Source organism: Cydia splendana, chromosome 16 (genome assembly GCF_910591565.1).
Source record: "Cydia splendana chromosome 16, ilCydSple1.2, whole genome shotgun sequence".
Classification (NCBI taxonomy): Eukaryota; Metazoa; Arthropoda; class Insecta; order Lepidoptera; family Tortricidae; genus Cydia; species Cydia splendana.
The window spans coordinates 13458167-13481589 of record NC_085975.1 but is presented as its reverse complement, the minus strand read 5'-3'; the positions used below and the strand labels follow the sequence as shown (position 1 = coordinate 13481589).

The 23423-nt window shown below is 36.8% G+C and overlaps 1 protein-coding gene across 2 annotated transcripts in view; it reads right to left on the bottom strand.

Annotated features, from left to right (window-relative positions):
• Nucleotides 1-23423, bottom strand: part of LOC134798345 (receptor-type tyrosine-protein phosphatase kappa) — a 316272-nt gene that overhangs the window by 35005 nt on the left and 257844 nt on the right. For both annotated transcript variants that reach the window (XM_063770752.1, XM_063770753.1), the window contains 2 exons: nt 12135-12222; nt 5714-5790 (listed from right to left, as the gene is read on the bottom strand). In XM_063770752.1, the coding sequence (XP_063626822.1) occupies nt 5714-5790; nt 12135-12222 (165 nt within the window). The remainder of the gene's footprint in view (nt 1-5713; nt 5791-12134; nt 12223-23423) is intronic.

Genomic DNA, 23423 nt, shown 5'->3' with positions numbered 1-23423 from the left:
GTCAGTGTCAAAAGTGACGTTTTTGTTTGAAGAAACGTCACATTTGACACTGAGATATCTAATCCATATCGTTTCTAGATCTATCAATTGACGCATCTTAAAATTCGAATCGGGCCGTATATTTCTCCATATTTTTCTTTTTTTCATGTGTGAAAACAAAACGGCGTTGATATCCTACTCTATACCGGGTGTGGCCTGTAACATGAGCAAATAATTAAAACAAAGATTGTACTCCTCAAACGGTGCCACTTTTGTTCAACAACTTAAAAAAATTATGAAGTATTTAGACTCCCTATTTTTCATACAAAATAAATATTATCTTCAATGGACGCCATCGCCACGCCATATCATTGTGATTGACGTTGCTTGTCACGCCTTAAACATAACAAAATTCGCAATACATTGCGTCTTAGAATAAACTTTAAAGTGTATTAAAAATCAAACCACAAGTTATTTATAAAAGTTGCTGAACAAATGTTGGTCAGTATGAGGAGTACAGCCTACAGTTTAATTTTTTGCTCGTATTACAGGCCACACCCGGTATAAATGTAACTAAACACATCTGTGACTTAACATTTTCGACAATCATTATATACCTAGATACCTACTTACAAACGTCCCAGTTTGCCAAGCTCGGCGCGGGAGAGAGTAAATATATAATATTTATTAATCATCCACTTTCATCATAAGCTTTTAAGAGTTTTTCGTGTTTCGTAGTATTTTTGATCGAAACAGGGCTTGTAGACTCACTAAGCCACGCTTACCTGAGCATGAATAAGTACCTACTTACTTAAAAAACTTAGTTCCAAGCCAGACTTTTATTTCGTAAACATTTTGTTTAATGTATTTATGTGTGTGTAATATTTTATTTCTTTCCCAGGCATAAGGTACCGAATAGGTATGATAAAATACATCATTATTGACAATCTACAATTTTTAACATTGTAGGTATTTGTGCGCGTTGTTATGCGAGTACAGTTTAAACTCTCGCGTTTTGTACACATATTTAACTCTGTGAGCTGTAGACCTCGCGAGCATAGCTTATTGGGACCGTGCACGATGACAGCGCCACACAGCGGTTTGATCAATTAACAATACAAAAATTTTAATTTACTAAAAAAAATACGAAGTTTAAGTGACAAAAAAAAATACAAAAAGTTATGTCTTACTGGCGATCGAACCCAGACTCTCTGTGCAAACAAAAAAAGCGAACGTTTACAAACTGAGCCAAATAATTCTTAGATAAGCTGATGAAATTTAGCTACTCATTCTCAAGTTAAAATTAGTTAAAATTAAATATCTCAATACCTCCGAAACCAGTGAAATAAATTTTCTGAATTTTTGGCCATTTAATCTATAAACATATCTCAAAAAGAAAAAACTCTTATGATATCGATACGACTATTTGTTTAGGAGCGAGGTATCACAACTCCGCCATTTTTAAAAATTTCTAAAAATTGGATTGACATAAAAAAATTATTTAATCATAGAATCTGGTCACAAAATTTCACGGGAATCGGTTGAGAATTGTGACCTGTAGAGGAGAACATCCGGATGGACATACGAAAGCAAAATGCCCGAGTCAAAACGTAGACCTTCGCTACGCTTCGGTCAATTACACAAACGGGTCTACCGCGATATAAATTGTGGTCACGGAAAGACCTTGCGGCCTGTGATCTTTCCGTGACCATAGCTGGTGCAACTCAGCTGAAACGTCGGAATTTAAGGTAAAAACAACGAAATTATATCGCGGTAGACCCGTTTGTGTAATTAAATATAGATACCGTTTGCCTTGTAAGGCAACATTTTCAAGAAAGAGTCAGTCTATAAAATAAACGAAACCATTGCTATGCACCGACCGCATTAAACTAATTATATGAATACAAGAATAAATTTAAGCTCGTCTTTATGTTCGTTACATTTGTCTGCAAATCATGAATACTGAACAGGTTTACTATATCAAACATACATATTGAATAAACTGTTTATTTCTCAGTGAACTTAATATTCCGCTTCGAAAACCGAACAGTGAACAGCGACGGTTTTGTCGACCTGATATATAGTTATAAAATATATTCTAATCCAGGATTTCTGCCTCGAAAGCCATTTCTACATTAGATTCTATTTTCGTATAAAAATTGCTGGCCTTTTTAAATAGAGATTATTTTTATTGTTCCACAAAAGCATTGCTAGACTCCGTATTTTCTCGAACTAGTACAAAATAAGGAAAAATTTTATATGAAAATAAACTAACGGTACGCCTGGTGCTACGATTACGATTTCAGGAGATAATGTATTCCATTTCGGGATTATACATACACTACTGACCCGCTCTGACTTCGCACCGGTTAACAAATTATACACCTGAACCTTCCTCAAGAATCACTCTATTGATAGGTGAAAACCGCATCAAAATCCGTTTAGCAGTTTTTGAGTTTATCGCGAACAAACATTTTGTATGACAGACAGACGCGGCGGGGGACTGTTTTATAAGGTGTAGTGATTGTAAATGTAGAAACAAAGGTCGCATTGGGACTCTTCAGATGACACACAAGAATTGCATATTGTCAAACGAAAATGTTTTAGAACTTGTTTTGAATCAGGGACCGAATACCGGTATATTTTTCATACAAATTAACCAGTATTCAATTTCGGTATCTTGGTTGTTTATGTATATTCTTGCACATAATTTAGCTAATCTGATCAATCATTATCCTTACCTAAATACTATTCTATAATATCAAAGAAATAGTGTAAAAGCTATGAGATATTTCGATTTTTAGTTATACCGGTAACCGGTTTTGAATACCTCGTTTTGCTGTTTAATAAAGATTTAAGTACTAAGCAAGTACCTACTTGATTAACATTTAATAGACAGAAAGATTGGAAGCCATTACGAGCAAAACTCGAGTTTGACCTTTCGGCGATTGTTATCCGTTCTGTCAAGAGTCTTCAGTACTTCCATCATTTATTATCGTAAGACGAACGAAGTTAAAAGGTATGTAGCTTTTGAAAATATTAAACCAAAAGTAACATATATGTACAGTCAACGGTAAAAATATGGGTGTACAAATCATCTCAAAAATATGTCCCATAACTCCTATGTCAGTGAATTAAGAACTATGGGACATATTTTTGAGTAAGTTGTCTACACCCATATTTTTACCGTTGACTGTACTTACTAATAAAATGCTTGATTTAATGCCTTAATGAGTAGAAGAAAATCTCGTTAAGTATGAGTTGGACTTTTACATAACATAATAAATAACCCTCCTTTTTTTGGCCTCACCGTAGCTGGGTAAAGATTTACTGTTAATACTGTTTTGCTTTATTTAATTAAATAAAGAACAACACAAGTACGATTTTCAGTGACTAAATAAAATAAATATAGGGTGTTTGGTACATCGTTTGCCAAATTAAAACGGCAGATAGGTTGAGTCATTTGCTATCTACTCATGACTAGACAAAAAATTGGCCATGGTTTTTTTTACTACTGCGCAAGTAAAAATTTGAAATTTACGAAAAACTGGCATAGAGCTGAAAAAATAACGTGCGCAAAATTAAAAATTTCTAGGCCTGATGGGAAGATAGCAAATGACTCAACCTATCTGCCGTTTTAATTTGGCAAACGATATACCAAATACCCTGTATAATAGGACATTATTACACAAATTGTCTAACGGTGCGATTCGGGAAATGAATTAAAGATTAACTAGATACGACATAGTAAAGATATGTGACGTCCCACGGGTAAAGGTACCTTATGGCGGTTGGTGCTTACGCTATTATTAACGCCGCTCCAACATTATTGCGGCGCTATGCAACGTAAGCGCCAACCGCCATAAGGTACCATTTCCGTGGAACGTCACATATCTTCACTATTTCATATCTAGTGAATCTCTAATTCATTTCCCGATTCGCGGCGCCAGCCGCCATAATGTACCTTTTGCAGTGGAACGTCACATATCTTTACTATTTCATATCTAGTGAGTCTCTAATTCATTTCCCGAATCGAGCCGTAAGTCTTACAATAAACCCAATAAGGCTTGTGCTGTGAATACTTAAATAGCGATATATACGGGCGTTTTTTGAACAACTAGCCATATTGTGCGAGGTGATTTAATACTGTACAACTTTTTCTATGGGACCCACTCCGAAATCACAAAAAATTTTTTGGCCGTTTCATACATTTTGGTCGAATGGATGTTGACGTTTTCTATGGGAAGGCCAAATTTTTTTTGGGATTTCAGGGTTGTTCCCATAGAAAAAGTAGTTCAGTATCACCTACCTAATCACCTTGCACAATATGGCTAGTTGTTCATAAAACGCCCTGTATAATACATATATGAATAGTTATTTAATACTTAACTACATAAAACTCCTATGACTTCAAGGACAAATATTCGTGCTCATCATACAAATAAATGACTCGACTACGGCGACGCTGTGAATCTGGACATGACAGAAGAACTCCTGAACAAGTTAGAGCGCTTACAGAATGTCTGTATAAGATTCATTTTCGGCCTACGGAAGTACGATCATGTGTCTTACTACCGTCAAAAACTCAATTGGCTTCCAATCCGCCGCCGTAGAGATCTTCACACTCTTTCTCTTCTCTTTAATGTTCTTTTTACACCTTCTTCTCCTTTATACCTCTCTCAAAAATTTCAATTTCTGGCTGAAGGCAGTGGCCACCGTCTGCGTTCGAGCGCGAATTTATCACTTGCCATCCCTCCTCACAAATCTCGAGGATACAACAAGTCCTTCGCAGTGCGTCCAGTGAAGCTGTGGAATGAGCTGCCTGTTTCGCTCAGGCAGGCACAATCGGTTGCGTCGTTCAAGGAGAGGTTAAAGAAACTATGGTTATCTGATCTGACTGATTAATTTGTCTATATTTCTATTGTATAGTTGCTTTATATCGTTCTAATTCTTTCCAATTTTTAGTGTATTTTCCCCATTCCTTTTTGTGTAATATATGTATGTTTATCCTATAAATTTTGTATGTATTTATATCCTTTATCTTTCTGGTACCTTGTTGTATATTTTGCTGCATTTGTCACCCTCTTGTCACTTTCTCCTCTCATCTACTCAAAGGTTAACTGGAAGAGATCCCTCAAAGGGATAAGTTCGCCTTTGTACTTCTTACTAATTGTATGTTATTTTTAATATGTCTTATTGTACAATAAAGAGTTTACTACTACTACTACTAAATGCCTTTACCAGGATTTGAACCCAGGACCATCGGCTTTCTATAGGCAGGGTCACTGTGCAAGGCCAGAGAGGTGGTCGTCAGGTGTAATCGCTTTGAAATTGGCACGCTGCCTATCACTCACTATAGTCTGTATCTTTAGGTATTTAAATAAAAGTAAACAAAATCTACCCTCAAATGGCTCCTTATGCCAGTTGAGCGTAGATGAAAATATTACATGATCAAAAACCTACATTAGGTTAAAGTCAGGTCGTTCAGTGACTGATCCAGCCGGTTTTGTATTTGGTCGCTTAACCAATAAATGTTATAACTACCCGAAAATGTACAAATTGTTTGTTTACTTTTATTTAAATACCTAAAGATACAGACTATAGGGTGACTGCTATAGTAATTGGCCACTACTAACAAATCAGAAAGAAACAAGCCAATTGAAGCCTTATTGTTCAGAGCCAATTACTATGGTAGTGGCTAATAACTATAGTAACATTAGTAACAAATACTTACATCTATATAGGAAGCATTAATATAGTCTGAGTCTGGCTCCCGGTCCACTGTGTTTAGCACCACTCGATTGTAGTCATCTGAAACAATTATTTTATCTATTAGAGGAATAATCGAATAGGAATAAAAAACCGGCCAAGTGCGAGTGGGACTGGCGCACGAAGAGTTCCGTACCATTACGCAAAAAAACGGCAAAATCACGTTTGTCGTATGGGAGCCGTATAGGAATAAAAAACCGGCCAAGTGCGAGTGGGACTGGCGCACGAAGAGTTTCGTACCATTACGCAAAAAAACGGCAAAATCACGTTTGTCGTATGGGAGCCCCAGTTAAATATTTATTTTATTCTGTTTTTAGTATTTGTTGTTAGAGCGGCAACAAAAATATATCATCTGTGAATATTTCAACTATCTAGTCTATCCCGTGATAGTAGTTGGTAGTTGAAATTACTCGAAAAAATGCAAAAACATGACTAAAAATTCAGCCAGGATCCTTATCATACAGAGGTTAAAAAGATTAAAAAAATATATACCTACAAGTTGGCCAATAAATAAGTGCATTTCCGTTGCCAGGGAGGTTTTGGGATTATACTGAGCAACTTTTACTATGGGACCAACCCCGAAATCGCGAAAAAAAATTTGGCTGTTTCATACATTTTGGCCGGTCCATTTTCTTTGGGAGGGTAAAATTTTTGTTCGTGATTTCGGTGTTGGTCCCATAGTAAAAGTTACTCAGTATAATCCCAAAACCTCCCTGGCAACGGGAATGCACTTATTTTTTGGCCACCGTGTGTAGGTACCTATATTATTTCAGGTCGGTTTGACTATAGGTACCTACTTGTTTAGATAAATATATCGTGCTCATAAATCCACCAATGTTTTTGTTTAGACATTTTACGAGGGCTTAGAAGGTGGTTTAATCCGCGCCCGTCCGCCCTTGACCAAGGTTTGATGCCCAAATTATAGACCACCCATCGCAGACTCCGCATTATAAAGCGTTTTGAAACCGCGGTTACCCCACAGGCGCGATTATGCCTTTAAAATATTGTGCTAGGATCACCAATCAGTTGTCATTTTCAAGTTTGATACTGCCCGATTCGAACTTTAAGATACGTCAGTTAATGGATCTGGAAACGATATGGATTAGATGTGTCAGTGTCAAATGTGACGTTTTTGTTTGAAGAAACGTCACATTTGACACTGATGTATCTAATCCATATCGTTTCTAGATCTATTAACTGACGTATCTTAAAGTTCGAATCGGGCCGATAGTGTAATTATGTGGTGTAGGAGCGTCAACATGTGGTTATTAGCCGTCGCGTTACATGTTACATGCTTTTATTTGTCATCAGTATTGTTTATTTATTTAGATAATTGTACGGATTGTACCTAATGTCAAAGAAAACTAAGTATAAAAATAATTTAAAGTTATATTAACTGTTTAATTTTTACTTCAGTTTACGCCTTTACTTAAAATTTGCACCTTAGAGCATTCAATAACCGGAGTGGCCTTCAAGAGCTTACCCCTCTGCCAAAAACCTTGCACAATTGTGCAAACTTTTGTATGGACTGACGTTTATCTGACATGGCTATTTGTACGTTACGTACAAATCATGTTCAAATAGCCACACATTTGACGTGCCCCTCCCCCGCAAAAATCGGCAAACTGTTTTGTACAGAAAATGACAGCTAAGGCGACTCCAGTTACTAATTGCTCTAAGATTTGCGCTGATGAGTCACTATTGTCTTAGAGCAAAGTAACAATATGAAGTGATCTGTGGGTCAAACTTACCCCTTACCCCTAATAGCTTTTTAACCGAGGGTCGGCGGCCCCTGAGAGCAAAAAATCTAACTTTCCATTATCATTACTTACCTAAAACAGGCGGCCATTATCTTAATCTCTGAAATCGTGATTTTATGAATATTGAGAACTAGCGACCCGCCCCGTCTCCGCACGGGTTAACAAATTATACACCAAAGTCTTCCCCAAGAATCACTCTATTGATAGGTGAGAACCGCATGAAAATCCGATCAGTAGTTTTTAGGGTTCCGTACCCAAAGGGTAAAACGGGACCCTATTACTAAGACTTCGCTGTCCGTCCGTCCGTCCGTCCGTCCGTCCGTCCGTCCGTCCGTCCGTCTGTCACCAGGCTGTATCTCACGAACCGTGATAGCTAGACAGTTGAAATTTTCACAGATGATGTATTTCTGTTGCCGCTATAACAACAAATACTAAAAACAGAATAAAATAAAGATTTAAATGGGGCTCCCATACAACAAACGTGATTTTTGACCAAAGTTAAGCAACGTCGGGAGTGGTCAGTACTTGGATGGGTGACCGTTTTTTTTTTGCTTTTTTTTCATTTTTTTTTTTGGCATTATGGTACGGAACCCTTCGTGCGCGAGTCCGACTCGCACTTGCCCGGTTTTATTGAGTTTATCGCGAACATATAAATGCACAAACACACACAGACAGACGCGGCGGGAGACTTGTTTTATAAGTTGTAGCAAATACATATGTAACTTCGTATAAGATGAATAAAGTCTAAGGAAAAAACGTGCCTCGGAAATCAAGAAAAAGTCATTCTCGGATAGATGGCGCACACACCTTTAGCCTATACTCGGCTAGATGGCGTGACGACACCGTTTCATATTTAATTTAACAATTTTAACACATAGATATCAGTGAATGAACATGGGTCAAAATGATATAAAAGTAATAAAATCATTTATCCATATATATAATTTTTTTTGATAATTTTATACGTTTTCATTTTGAGTTTTAGTCGTGTGTCGATAGATGGCAGTAAATTTACTGTGACTACAAAATTTACTATGACAGGACCCCTCTATACTATCTTATTCTCTTTGGTTGTAGTGATAGTGATCTGGTTTAGTTTCATTAGGTACCTAAAATATTTTAGTCTTTAATAAATTGAATAACGGGGCGTATAAAAAACTAGCAATATTGTGCTATCACGCTCTAATTTTTTTTTTAATCTGACCATTATACTTGCGTGTTGTTTTGAGTAGTGTTTAAACAAAGCAAGAGATCGGTTGTCAACGACATCAATATTTACAAGTAAAAACCGGCCAAGTGCGAGTCGGACTCGCGCACGAAGGGTTCCGTACCATTACTCAAAAAACAGCAAAAAAATCACGTTTGTTGTATGGTATATACATCATCTGTGAAAATGTCAACAGTTCAACTTGATAGCTAGTATCAAGGTTCATGATACAGCCTGGTAACAGACAGGCGAACGGACAGACGGACAGCCGTACAGACGGACAGCGGAGTCTTAGTAACAGGGTCCCGTATTTAATTTACCCTTTGGGTACGGAACCCTAACAATTATGTATTTCCATATTAATAATAACAACTTAAACAAAATAAAAGCAATCTAATACTTAAATAGGTTTGAATACGTTTATTTACCCTATTGTGGCGACTCCCTTCAAATTGTCCTTTCAAACATACAATAAATGTTTACATGACAAACATACATAATTATGTTCTCTGTAAATTGCCTCCTATTTGCGTAGCCGCGTAGCAGACTCGTAGCCGTCTACGGCCTCTACGGAGCGCTACGAATTGAGTTTACGCTTCATTCAACTAGCGTATTTAGAGTGAAGTTCAAGCAGTTGAATTGAATAAGCGAATTTGGCATCAAACTTAGATTAACTTAATAATAGTGTGCTGTTTGATGTACGTATTAAGGATCACTCACGTTAGACCGGGCCGTGTCCGGGCCGGAGCTTCCGGCGCTTACTTTTCTTTGTTTATGACAGGCGATCACGTGATGCTTTCCATAAACAACGATGCACCGGAAGCTGCGGCCCGGACACGGCCCGGTCTAACGTGAGTCATCCTTTATATCGAACAAGGCCTACCCACGGAAGCGCGAATATATTGGAAGCAACAGAACAATATTTCGGTATACACTCACTTGCAATGAAAACGGGATTTGTATACCATGTGACCCGTACTTATTGAATTTCATGTCAATCAACAAAAATATTTTTACACGATTTCAATTAATTACCTTGCAATATTCGAGCATACCAGTTTTAACTATTCGCATAGAGCTGACGTAAGCAAAATTGCAACTACCTAGTTTACGAATTTTAGAATCATAATTTTGTGCGTAGAAAAAAAAAACGTAATTTTCTGCCCTTCGGGGTAAGTCGGACATTAACATGCATGTCAAAACAATAGAACTCTATTTCATATTTACATAAATATTTTACAAGTTCCTTTACTCTAGTAAGGTACAAATAGCAACACTGCTAACTATATATCGGTGGACCTGATTACAAAAGGCATAAAAGATACAAAATCATTATAAAAAGGCACCGATGTACAGTGAACAATGTGGGCCATGGTACGATTCCCAGTAGGCCAAGCACATGATTGGCGCGACCGACAGTATCTCGCGGCGAGATAGACTACCCGTCTTTTTACAAACTTTTATTTAGTTTCACCTGACCGTTGTCTGTCTGTCTGTCTGTGTGTAATCAAATCTTGCAAGTTAAATTTAATCCACTTCCCGGTTTCCGATTGAGCTGATATTTTGCATGCATGTCTAAATCGGATGACAATGCAATATCATGGTACCATCGAGCTGATCTGATGATGGAGACAGGAGGTGGCCATAGGAACTCTGTGACGAAACAACGTAACCTAATTGTGTTAGGGGTTTTTAGAATTGTCTCGATGAGTATTAGTTGTTTGTCCTAAGAAAAGTACAGTCAGCGATAAAAGCTTGTACCAAAAATGAAATTTTTGCCAAAAACTTATTATAACTATGTTAACAAAAGAGGGACGGGTAGTCTATCTCGCCGCGAGATACTGTCGCGCCAATCATGTGCTAGCCTGGCTGAATGAAGGTTGTGAACTTTAGTTCCAAACTTCCATTCAAAGTGCCAACAGTCAGTCGTGTCTCCTGAACGCTTTATTGTACAATAACAATCTGTCCCGAGCTTGTTATGGAACATTCCGACTTTGATCACTGTTTCCATTTGATTCCAGCCCTGATAAACAAAGCCTCGCCGAGGGTGAAAGCTGTATTGGTGTTATTAATTGTTATTCATTGTCAAATAAATATTTATTCATCATTTTAGCAGAGTCGGGATATTTATCATAAATATTTTAATTGAACTCAATGTTTTACATTAAAATCGTAATAACGATTTATTTTTAAACTTTTTAAATTGTTAATTACATGTTATATTGAATCGATCTATTAACAAAGCTAGATTAAACAAAAAATAATAATAAAAGTAACTTTACATAACCTAAAATTAAAACTACCTACAAAACTAAAACTAAACTTAGAAAAAAACCTAAAAATCTATATCTAATGAGGGCCCCTGGGGCATAGTGCCAAGGATGCTAGCAGCATTTCCTCGCTGAATCGCAACGCTTATTCGTTGAGCGAGGAAGCTGCCAGCATTTTGTCCCCAGTGACCTCAACCAGCCGCTTGGACAAATCCATGAACAGTCTATGAGCTCCCGGGCCCCACGGACCGAGGGTCTCGACACCGAAGGGAACACATTTGTAATTGTCGTCGAGACCCCCGTATTTTCGTCTTTTGAGAGTCTCGGCAGCTTCGGCAGCGGCACCAGTACGGTTACCATCAGTTTGTCACTGACATAAACGCCGTCGAGAACGTAATTTACTTTCTATACATCTCGCTCGCACTCGCATATTAGTGCAAACGGGACGTATAGAAAGTAAATTACGTTCTCGACGGCGTTTATGTCAGTGACAAACTGATGGTAGCCGTACAGCTTTCTTTGTGGTACCGTGAAGGTGAGACGGTGCCAGTGTGTCCACACAGGTCCTAATTACAGTGGAATCAGTTTATTTGATATCGCTATACTGACCAACCGCTTATTATGACGTAATTACTGAGCGAAGTTTGGTTTGCTTATAGTGACAAATCGCTTACTATGACTTTTAAATCCTATTTTCGTGCAATTCTGACCGGTTAAACTGACACATGCTGATTTTCGTGGCCGTCTTCACGTATAAAGTTCGACCTTAGTTTCTAGGTAGATACATGATAGAAAATTGTATAAATAATTAGACATAGATATCAGCTTTAACTCCCTTTTCATTTAGTTGGTACCGTAAGACTACACAACTATAATCCAATATTATAACTTTGGTCCACAAGATCAATACGTAATTAAGAACCTATATATTAGTATTTACTAATATAGGTACTTCTTTGTTTGGTCTGATAGTAATAGACATTGGAATATTAGTCAATTCTGAACGAAGATATTCGAGTTAATTTTGTGTCATACATGGGAGATTCTGGACTATAGATGGGTGGTTTTACGTTACTTATATTATTAGCCAAAAATATCTAAGTATAAGTAATATCTAAGGATATACTAGGATAAAGAAATCTGACTTACAAGGTATAACTTTTTGGTTCTGGTTTTTGTGTAGATTAGTCTTCTTGGTGGCGTGCCGACACGAATGCGTCTCCACTTTGACCGCTGTCTGTAACAAATTATAGCATGAGAAATGTAATAATACCGTTAGATTAGCTAAAAGCAATGCAATGCATGTCTCGCTCGTAAGTAATTTCCATGTACACACATTACTAACGAAAAACATTCGTGTAACTGCGAGATAAACAATTTAAAGTAATTATAAGAACACTTTGTTTTCCTACACCTTGTATTGTCTAACTAGAATGTGTTATTGTAATAGAAGCAACACGGTAGGTGCGCTCTTCTGGACGTGAATACGGGTTGTCAAACAAAAGGGGTTCGCTTTGAATCTTACTGTTAGTTCCTATTGTTCATACTGCTTGTAGTGTTCTTAAAAACCATGAGAATAGTTATTTGTACAACAAGAGATCAAAGTTTGATATTTCTTCGAGTGCTTATATTGAGTCCCGTGCAAGCGAAAGATTCTATAATAGATTCACGAGCGTAGCGAGTGAATCTAATTTAGAATCTTGAGCGTAGTAAGGGATTCAAAAGCGCACGAGATGTAAATAACTTTGATCTCGTGTAGTACACAAAATTTTTCACCCTAAGCAGTGAGAACATACCTAGAGGGACAGAGATAATAGAACCCAAGTATATCGAACTTGTATTAGACCCCGCATGTTGAAATGACCATAAAGGTCACTTGAATGTCATTTTGCTTCACTCAGTGAGCAAAATCGCATTTTGCTCACTGAGTGACCCACAATCAGTGAGCAAAATGCGATTTTGCTCACTGAGTGAGACAAAATGACTCAGTGAGCAAAATCGCATTTTGCTCACTGTTTTTAAGAAGCAAAGTACCCTTGTTCGAGCTGCTGAGGTGAAAAATATATTTCCAAGAGAAGAAGACAGCTGTGATTAGAATTTAATAGTTTTATAAGAGAAGGGTAGCAACTTAGTGGCTTGGTAATCTTGGTAGTAATACTATAATGATGTGTAACTAATTTGAATAGTTAAAATAAATAAATATTCTTCACTCTTTGTGGCTATATGTCATCATCATCACGCATCAAAAACCTAGAAGCTTAAAACTTGACATCCATCTTAATCCCTCGACATACCTATCCAAATAATAACATGTAAAAATCTAGAAAATTTCGTAAGTAAAAGAAGCCAGCTTACAATCTCGTTTCAAGTCCCAATATTGACCGCTCTCACCGCGGATCAAAGGGCCGAGATAAAATGTTTATCAGCACACCGTCGATGATCATGAGCCCATCTAAGTTGTACTCTCTTTTCTTTATGTTATCCCCACTTTCATGTTGTTATAAAATAATAGGGTATTTTCCTACTAGTCAAAGCAGTTACTTTTTTAGAACTGTCAAAACGTTTTGCTAATATGGAATTTATATGAAACATTACATCGTGACGTCACGGTCAACTCACCTACTTTTTTCTATTTCTATCCGATCTATTAAATAGAACTTGTGTTTAAAAATAATTCCTATCTGTGTTTATTTAATAATTATCTGATGCTTTATTTCATGAATGGTGTAATTTTTTTTATACAGTATAATTTGAAAAATACTTATACATTTTTCTGGAACTTGAATTTAGACCATAGTTGTAAGTTGTGGACTAAAGTTACCTGATTTTACGGTACTACATACATTATTTTACTCTATGCTTGTACGTAATTTTTATAGATCCTTTTTCTTAGTCCCAATGTTACTGGAAAAAGCTACAGTACATTATCCACCTTAAAAGTCGCTAATAGTTTTCCGCTAAGTCGCTAAGTATCGTGGAAAGTTGAGATATTGTAGACTTTTCCCGCTCGGCTAAGCCGAAAGCCGAGGGCACGTCGTATCGGATTAACCCAGATATTTACGAGTATACTGTCAGCACGTTTAAAACTATACAGAAATTGTACTTCCGACTTAAGTATTTATTAGTTTGTAAACTAGAGTTTTCTGAAGTTTTGGCTTTGAGAAAGAGGCGAGCGAAATGCGAGAACAAAACAAGAGTGATATTTCGTCGGATGACAAGCAAAAGTCACTAAGTACTATCAAAAAATTAAAGTAACAATGCACTTTATTACACTTGTAACACGGTTTATTGTCCAATAATTTCAATGGTGTTAGTTAGTGACTTCTGCTTGTCACCCGACGATTTATTGTAGTAAACAAAATATAAATCGTAATAAAAATGCCTCGTCAAAAATAGAGGCGTCGCGGGATAGACGATTTTTTCTGTCTTAATTAGAGAGGGACGGGTACGGGTAGTCAACTTTGCGGGCGAGATACTGTCGCTGCGCTCCTGTGCTAAGCCTACAGGGACTGCATATGTATACAGTTACTGCTAGATTCGAACTTTAAGATACGTCAGGTAATAGATCTAGAAACGATATAGATTAGATGTGTCAGTGTCAAAAGTGACGTTTTTGTTTGAAGAAACGTCCATTTGACACTGACATATCTATTCCATATCGTTTCTAGATCTATTAACTGGCGTATCTTAAAGTTCGAATCGGGCCGATAGTCAGTAAATCCATGCGCGGTTGTCTGTACTTTGTTGAGTTCGACTTTGAAAATCTTTGAATATACCCTTTCAGAGCCAGATTTTCCACACCCGACTATTCAGAACTTTACATAGCTCCGGTTCGAGTTTTCAGTTCCAATTTCCTACATCAAGAGTATAAAACAGTTTTCCAATTTGTAACGACAAAAGGGACGTAAGGCTGTGCATATGTGCTGGGTGTATGTCTGTGTGTGTTCATTTATAGCTGGAGAATGTTGTGTCGTCAGGCGTATGTTCGTTTTGTCCTGCCAACATTCTATAACGTTTCTACTGTTCTTGAAAAGAAGTTAAATTAGGGTATTAAAAGTATATCCATATTCTCGTAAACTGCACTCATCATAAATTTGCCCTAAATAGTTACTAAACACGTAGGAATTTAATGCTTTTCAAATCTTAACTATCAGAAAAAGGTTCATTCGCGTAACTAAATATCTACATTAATACAGTAAAATTATACATTTAGCGTTTGCGTCAAATCCGGTAGTTCTGATTTTTTGCAGACTTATTTATGATGTTGGTTCAATGAATAATCCAAGTTGCTGACCTCGAGCGACGAACGCAACTTTGTCAAAAATCGATAAACCTGCGAACATTTCGGTTTTTGTTTAGTTTTGGGCGATTCTAACCCTAAAGGACTAGTTTTTGATAGTACCTTCCTTAGACGTTTTTAAAGAAGACTAAATTTGCTACAATACGAGATTAGAACTGTCTCTATAGATTTCAAAATTTAGATTTTTTTCAAATTGAGTTCGTAAGCTAAGCGAGTGCAGTGAGTATGCACTTTTGACTCAGGCGATGCCGCTTGGCACGATTGTTCCAAATCAGCCTTGTTTGACCTTAGGAACAATCGTGCCAAGCGGCATCGCCTGAGTCAAAAGCCCATACTCACTGCACCCACTTAGCTTACGAGTTACGAGCTCAATTTCAAAAAAATCTAAATTTTTTTGAAATTGAGCTCGTAACTTCGTAACATTTAACTTTATCTCGGAAACTATTCAATCTACAGAGACAGTTTTAATCTCGTATTGTAGCAAATTTAGTCTTCTTTAAAAACGTCTAAGGAAGGTACTATCAAAAACTAGTCCTTTAGGGTTCTATACGGCTACCACCAGTTTTGACATTGACATAACGCTCACGTTTACGTAACTTACTTTCTATGCATCTCGCTCGTACTCGCATATGCGAGCAATAGTGCAAGCGAGATGTACAGAAAGTAAATTACGTAGACGTGAGCGTTATGTCAATGTTAAAACTGATGGTAGAGGCTCTAATCGCACAAAACTAAATAAAAGCCGAAATTTTCGCAGGTTGTTCGATTTTTGACAAAGTTGCGTTCGGCGCTCAAGGTCACAAACTTGGATTATTAATTGGGCCAACATCATAAATAAGTCTGCAAAAAATCAGAACTACCGGATTTGACGCAGAAGAGCCACGTTACTAAATTCTACAATTTCACTGGATTACATATGTAGTGCATAATTGTTTTCCATCGTATTTTCTCGGAAATGTATGTATCTGTCATGCTAGTTCAGTCAACCTGAGTACTTTTTGTACCAAGACTGACTGAAATAACAAAACACGTTCGTACGTTTCCGTGAATAAACGATGGAAAATAATTATGCTAACTACTACATCTATTCTGTAGTTAATGTTTTAAGCTTGCTTGCCCAGTGTAACCTTTGGTATCTATTTTCTCTCTGGGAAATACCTATACTCTGTATCTTTAGGTATGAAAATAAAAGTTAACAAAATCTACCCTCAAATGGCTCCTTAAGCCAGTTGAGGGTAGATGAAAACATTACACGATCAAATAATGTAGGTTAAAGTCAGTATGTTCAGTAACAGATCCAGGCGGTTTTGTATTTGGTTGGTTGACCAATAAATGTTATAACTACCCAAAAATGTACAAATTATTTGTTCACTTTAATTTAAATACCTAAAGATACAGAGTATAGTACAGACACAGCTTTGCTTTTGTATTATCAAGATAACTACCTATTCTCAACTAGTAATGTATGACGCTAAAGTTTAACAACAAATGGAAACTCAATCTGTTATCGGAGATCTCAGTATTGTTAGCGAAAGCTAAGTGATAGGTATAACAAAAGAGCTTGTTAACTGCAATCTTCGTATAAAGCACCGACTCGTATCTCTTTGCTCTTTGCTATTTTAGGATTCCTATGTACCAGATAAAAGTATATAATATTGTGTTTGTTTGCAAGATTACGGGAAAACTTTAAGAGCCAACGGGAGTGGTCATTTCTCCATACAAACGTACTCCTCATTTTCCTCCGTGGTTTTTGAAGCTAGAGCAATGATTTTTTCAACACAGATTAATATTGTCAATATCTGTGTCGGACCGTTTTGCTTTTTTTGATATTTTTGTTTTTTAAGGCGCTAGAGCCCTTCAAAAATGGCCAAAATGGCCTAATTGACTATGCCGCAATGAGAGGCGTGGCATTCAAAACTGCCCATATAACCATTCCAGTCGCAGAATCACAAAGTGGTAACTAAATGTCAGATGTGTCGTAACAGAGTCCACACAATGTGTCTAGAATTGTTTCGAAACAAAGTGTCGTCGCCGTGTCTACACTTTTCCGTAACAAGGTGTCGACACATTTGTGTGCACTTTGCGTGCGGTTTGCGATTAAATCTGACAGCAAATTTGTGACAGCAAATGTCAATATAAAATACCTCTTGAAAACCAAGGTTTGTCAAACTACTATTAGTGTCTCGTGTGCTCGTAATTCTAGTAAGTCATCATGGGCAATGCAAATGATAATAATCGACCGAAACCATATAAACACCCAACACCCGTCAACCTTTTACAGAAAAGTTTTTAAAGAAATTCAATAAGCTACTTAGGTCAGGCAACGAATGCTCCAAAAGTTGTAGAGGGAAATGCTCGGAACACAATTTTTGACTCCGTAACTCGGTTTGACAAGTTAGGAGGTGAACATATCAAAAGTCCCCGGCCGTAGCCCTTGAGCGGGGGAGAGAGAGGGGGCTTTGAAGGTCCCATTTTCCCGTTTTTCGATTATATCTCGGAAACTATGCATCTCAGCGACATGGCCACTTATACAAAATGAAAGTTAATTTAATTTGTTACAAGTTTATTCAGTCATTTTTTTCGATATGTTGAATAGTTTTTGAGATATCCGCTCTTGAAAGTTTATTTAGGGCTCTCAATTTTATCTTGATATATCTATATCAGTGAAGGTGCTAGGCCGTGTTTGGTATCGTTTTCGTATAAATCTGGGGTGCTGAATCCATTTAAGATATCACATTGACACCATTCCACAAAATAAAAATAAATCTTTTTAGGGTTCCGTACCTCAAAAGGAAAAAACGGAACCCTTATAGGATCACTCGTGCGTCTGTATGTATGTCCGTCTGAATACACAAAATAGTTCTTTACCTATAGATGACAGGAAAACCTATTAGAAATGTGCAGTCAAGCGCGAGTCGGACTTAATGTACGGAACCCTTAATACGCGAGTCCGACTCGCACTTGGCCGGTTTTTTTGAAACTCTTCTTGACGCTTAACCGCTGAACCGATTTCGTTGAAATTTGGTATAGAAATAGTTTGCGTCCCGGAACAGGACATAGGATAGATCTTATAACCAAAATCATCTTTTGAAGGTGTGAAAAGTGGCGTGGAAATTTGTACGGGAAATCAATAACCGCTGAACCGATTTATATGAAATTTGGGATGGTCTACATCTTTGATTTAGTTAAAAATGATGAAAAAACATGACTTCAAACCTAAACTTAAACAGTATTAACTTCAAGAAGTCAATTCTGAATTCCCCCCTACACCTCATTTCACACCTTTAAAGGATGATTTTAGAGATAACTTATTATATCCTGTCTCGGGACTCAAAATATATGTGTACCAAATTTAAATTAAAACTGTTCAGCAGTTTAAGCGTAAAGAGGAGTTTAAAAGAAAGTATTTTAATAAGTTTATATGTTTTTACTTCGGAATGATGTCAATGTGATACCTTAACTAAATTTGGTACTGCGAATTTATACGAAAACGATACCAAACATGGCCTCGTAGCTTTACTGTTGTAGAAGTCAAAATAAAATTGAGAGCCCTAAATTCTTATTACTTGGCCAAATTTGTGTAGAAGGAAAAGGTAAAATAAAAGTCTTCGGCAGGAATATAAGACACAAATATATATTTTTTTTTTGCGTTACTATTTCATTCATCAAATATAAACATACCTTGATTATACTATTCTAGTGAGATCCTCATAGATAAACAAAAACATTTACTTAAAAAATTACAAGGTCGAAATGTCACGGAACTTGTGAGAGTAATATGTGAAAAATAAAAACTTTTATGACAAAAAAAATCTGGACACAATTTAAGAATCACCCAATTGCGTCGAGGAATCATCTGTATTTTTGCTTGTTTCATTACCTCCTCGCTTCTTTTTTGTCCTTTGTATTCTGTAGCAATTTGTTAGATCTGTAAATAAAGATAACTTGCGTCGTCACGGATGTCGATTTATAGGTTTTAGGGAGTGCAGAATTCGAAAACGATGATCATTTTATAATCCAAGATGGCGGCTACGTATTTTGTCATAAAAGTGGAATCCAAAATAGTCATCATTTTCGAAATCTGCGCCCCCTAAAACCTATAAAACGATATCCATGACGACTTTTATGACATAGTGCATTGCCGCCATTTTGAAATTGAAAATGTTATCATTTTCGAAATCTGCGCCCCCTAAAACCAATAAAACGACATCCATGACGACTTTTATGACATAGTGCATGGCCGCCATCTTGGAATCCAAAATAGTCATCATTTTCGAAATCTGCGCCCCCTAAAACCTATAAAACGATATCCATGACGACTTTTATGACATAGTGCATGGCCGCCATTTTGGAATCCAAAATGGTTATCATTTTCTAAATCTGCGCCCCCCAAAACCTATAAAACGACACCCATGACGACTTTTATGACATAGTGCATGGCCGCCATTTTGGATTTCAAAATGGTCATCATTTTCTAAATCGGGGCCCCTTAAAACCTATAAAACGACATCCATGACGACTTTTATGACATAGTGCATGGCCGCCATCTTGGAATCCAAAATGGTCATCATTTTCGAAATCTGCGCCCCCTAAAACCTATAAAACGACACCCATGACGACTTTTATGGCATAGTGCATGGCCGCCATTTTGGATTCCAAAATGGTCATCATTTTCAAAATTGGGGCCCCCTAAAACGTATAAAACGACATCCATGACGTCTTTTATGACACAGTGCATGGCCGCCATTTCGGATTCCAAAATGGTCATTATTTTCGAAATCGGCACTCCCTAAAACCTATATATCGACACCCATCTCGACTTTTATGACAAAGTGTTTTGCTACCATCTGCATGCAAGACATTTCTATTATTTTTACGTACAAAAATGGCCCCCTGTCAACTTTCAATCGAGATTTAATCGATAATTTATTCGATTAATATTCAGATTAATTCAATTTCAATCTATCTTAGGTCGACTAAACTAATCGCGATTAAAATTTGAGAATTAACTTTTTTTATTCCATTAATTAGTCGAATAAACAGTTAATCGATTAATGCCCATCTCTGACCACGGCATTTTTACACTTTGAGAATATCTGAAAACAAATCAACACAAGGAGCCATTTTGCAAATCCAGTAACATACCAGTAACTTTGTTATTACTTTTGACAGCGCGTGTCATGTGTCAACACAGAGTCGACGCAAAGTCGAAACATTGCAACTACTTTGTGACTGCAATATTTCTCAGCCTTAAACCATATTTATACATCATAATTAACAAGTTTCGTAGTATGTAAAGCGTTATTTCTGTTATTTAAGTATAGTATACGCATCGAAGTACTAAAAATGCTTCAAATAATATAGTTATGAACACAGGCACTGAGAAGTAAACAATTTCATTTCCGGCTAAACTAAAACAATGTGGTGGCGCGTTGATTATATTACACTTAGTTTATCAAATCACTCGAGCAGTTTAATTCCCCATAATAATTTAAGGCCTATTGTAATATAAATGCAAACAATATATAATTACGTCTTGTAATCCGTTTTAGAGATGACGTATTAATGTCACTTATTTTTATTTAAGTATTTTTCCATCTGACAGTTTCCATTTGACAGGAACAAAATGAACGAATGAACGAATGATTTTGGCATAAAGTAGTCGCAAACCCGAAACAATGTGTGCACACGGCGACCACACTTTATGTCACTTTGTGTCATGTGTCGACCCTTCCCCATTTCTGGTAACTGTGTCGACACGGCGACGACTCTGCGACTGGAATTGTGACCGAAACAGACGGTGTCGACACAAGATGTGTCAACACCGCGTCGTAACGGCGACTGGAAATGGTTGTATGGGCTGTCTCGGGACTCAAAATATATGTGTACCAAATTTAAATTAAAACTGTTCAGCAGTTTAAGCGTGAAGAGGAGTTTAAAAGAAAGTATTTTAATAAGTTTATATGTTTTTACTTCGGAATGGTGTCAATGTGATACCTTAACTAAATTTGGTACTGCGAATTTATACGAAAACGATACCAAACATGGCCTTGTAGCTTTACTGTCGTAGAAGTAATAAAATTGAGAGCCCTAAATTCTTATTACTTGGCCAAACTTGTGTAGAAGGAAAAGGTAAAATAAAAGTCTTCGGCAGGAATATAAGACACAAATATATTTTTTTTTTGCGTTACTATTTCATTCATCAAATATAAACATACCTTGATTATACTATTCTAGTGAGATCCTCATAGATAAACAAAAACATTTACTTAAAAAATTACAAGGTCGAAATGTCACGGAACTTGTGAGAGTAATATGTGAAAAATATAAACTTTTATGACAAAAAAATCTGGACACAATTTAAGAATCACCCAATTGCGTCGAGGAATCATCTGTATTTTTGCTTGTTTCATTGCCTCCTCGCTTCTTTTTTGTCCTTTGTATTCTGTAGCAATTTGTTAGATCTGAAAATAAAGATAACTTGCGTCGTCACGGATGTCGATTTATAGGTTTTAGGGAGTGCAGAATTCGAAAACGATGATCATTTTATAATCCAAGATGGCGGCTACGTATTTTGTCATAAAAGTGGAATCCAAACTAGTCATCATTTTCGAAATCTGCGCCCCCTAAAACCTATAAAACGATATCCATGACGACTTTTATGACCTAGTGCATGGCCGCCATCTTGGAATCCAAAATGGTCATCATTTTCGAAATCTGCGCCCCCTAAAACCTATAAAACGACACCCATGACGACTTTTATGACATAGTGCATGGCCGCCATTTTGGAATCCAAAATGGTTATCATTTTCTAAATCTGCGCCCCCCAAAACCTATAAAACGACACCCATGACGACTTTTATGACATAGTGCATGGCCGCCATTTTGGATTTCAAAATGGTCATCATTTTCTAAATCGGGGCCCCCTAAAACCTATAAAACGACATCCATGACGACTTTTATGACATAGTGCATGGCCGCCATCTTGGAATCCAAAATGGTTATCATTTTCGAAATCTGCGCCCCCTAAAACCTATAAAACGACACCCATGACGACTTTTATGGCATAGTGCATGGCCGCCATTTTGGATTCCAAAATGGTCATCATTTTCAAAATTGGGGCCCCCTAAAACGTATAAAACGACATCCATGACGACTTTTATGACACAGTGCATGGCCGCCATTTCGGATTCCAAAATGGTCATTATTTTCGAAATCGGCACTCCCTAAAACCTATATATCGACACCCATCTCGACTTTTATGACAAAGTGTTTTGCTACCATCTGCATGCAAGACATTTCTATTATTTTTACGTACAAAAATGGCCCCCTGTCAACTTTCAATCGAGATTTAATCGATAATTTATTCGATTAATATTCAGATTAATTCAATTTCAATCTATGTTAGGTCGACTAAACTAATCGCGATTAAAATTTGAGAATTAACTTTTTTTATTCCATTAATTAGTCGAATAAACAGTTAATCGATTAATGCCCATCTCTGACCACGGCATTTTTACACTTTGAGAATATCTGAAAACAAATCAACACAAGGAGCCATTTTGCAAATCCAGTAACATACCAGTAACTTTGTCATTACTTTTGACAGCGCGTGTCATGTGTCAACACAGAGTCGACACAAAGTCGAAACATTGCAACTACTTTGTGACTGCAATATTTCTCAGCCTTAAACCATATTTATACATCATAATTAACAAGTTTCGTAGTATGTAAAGCGTTATTTCTGTTATTTAAGTATAGTATACGCATCGAAGTACTAAAAATGCTTCAAATAATATGTGACGTTCCACGGGAAAAGGTACCTTATGAGGGTTTCTAGTTTCGGAGATATGAAATGTTTTGTAAAGAGGTGAAAACATGCTCATTTTTTTTTTATTGTGTGATCTGAAACCTTAATGCGTAACGTTTGTTTAACTGTTTTTATTTTTGTTATAAGTTAGTTATAAGCTTAGTAATGTCGTCTCAGAGTTTAGTAGAAAAGGTACCTTATGGAAAAAAGATTGAAAATTCCCAAAAAAACTAGTCAATACGGGAAAAGAAGGTTGGTAGAGAACTGTATTAGCATTCTGCAAAACTAATTTGATAATTTCAGTTCTGGTTGGGGGGCCTAGCAAATA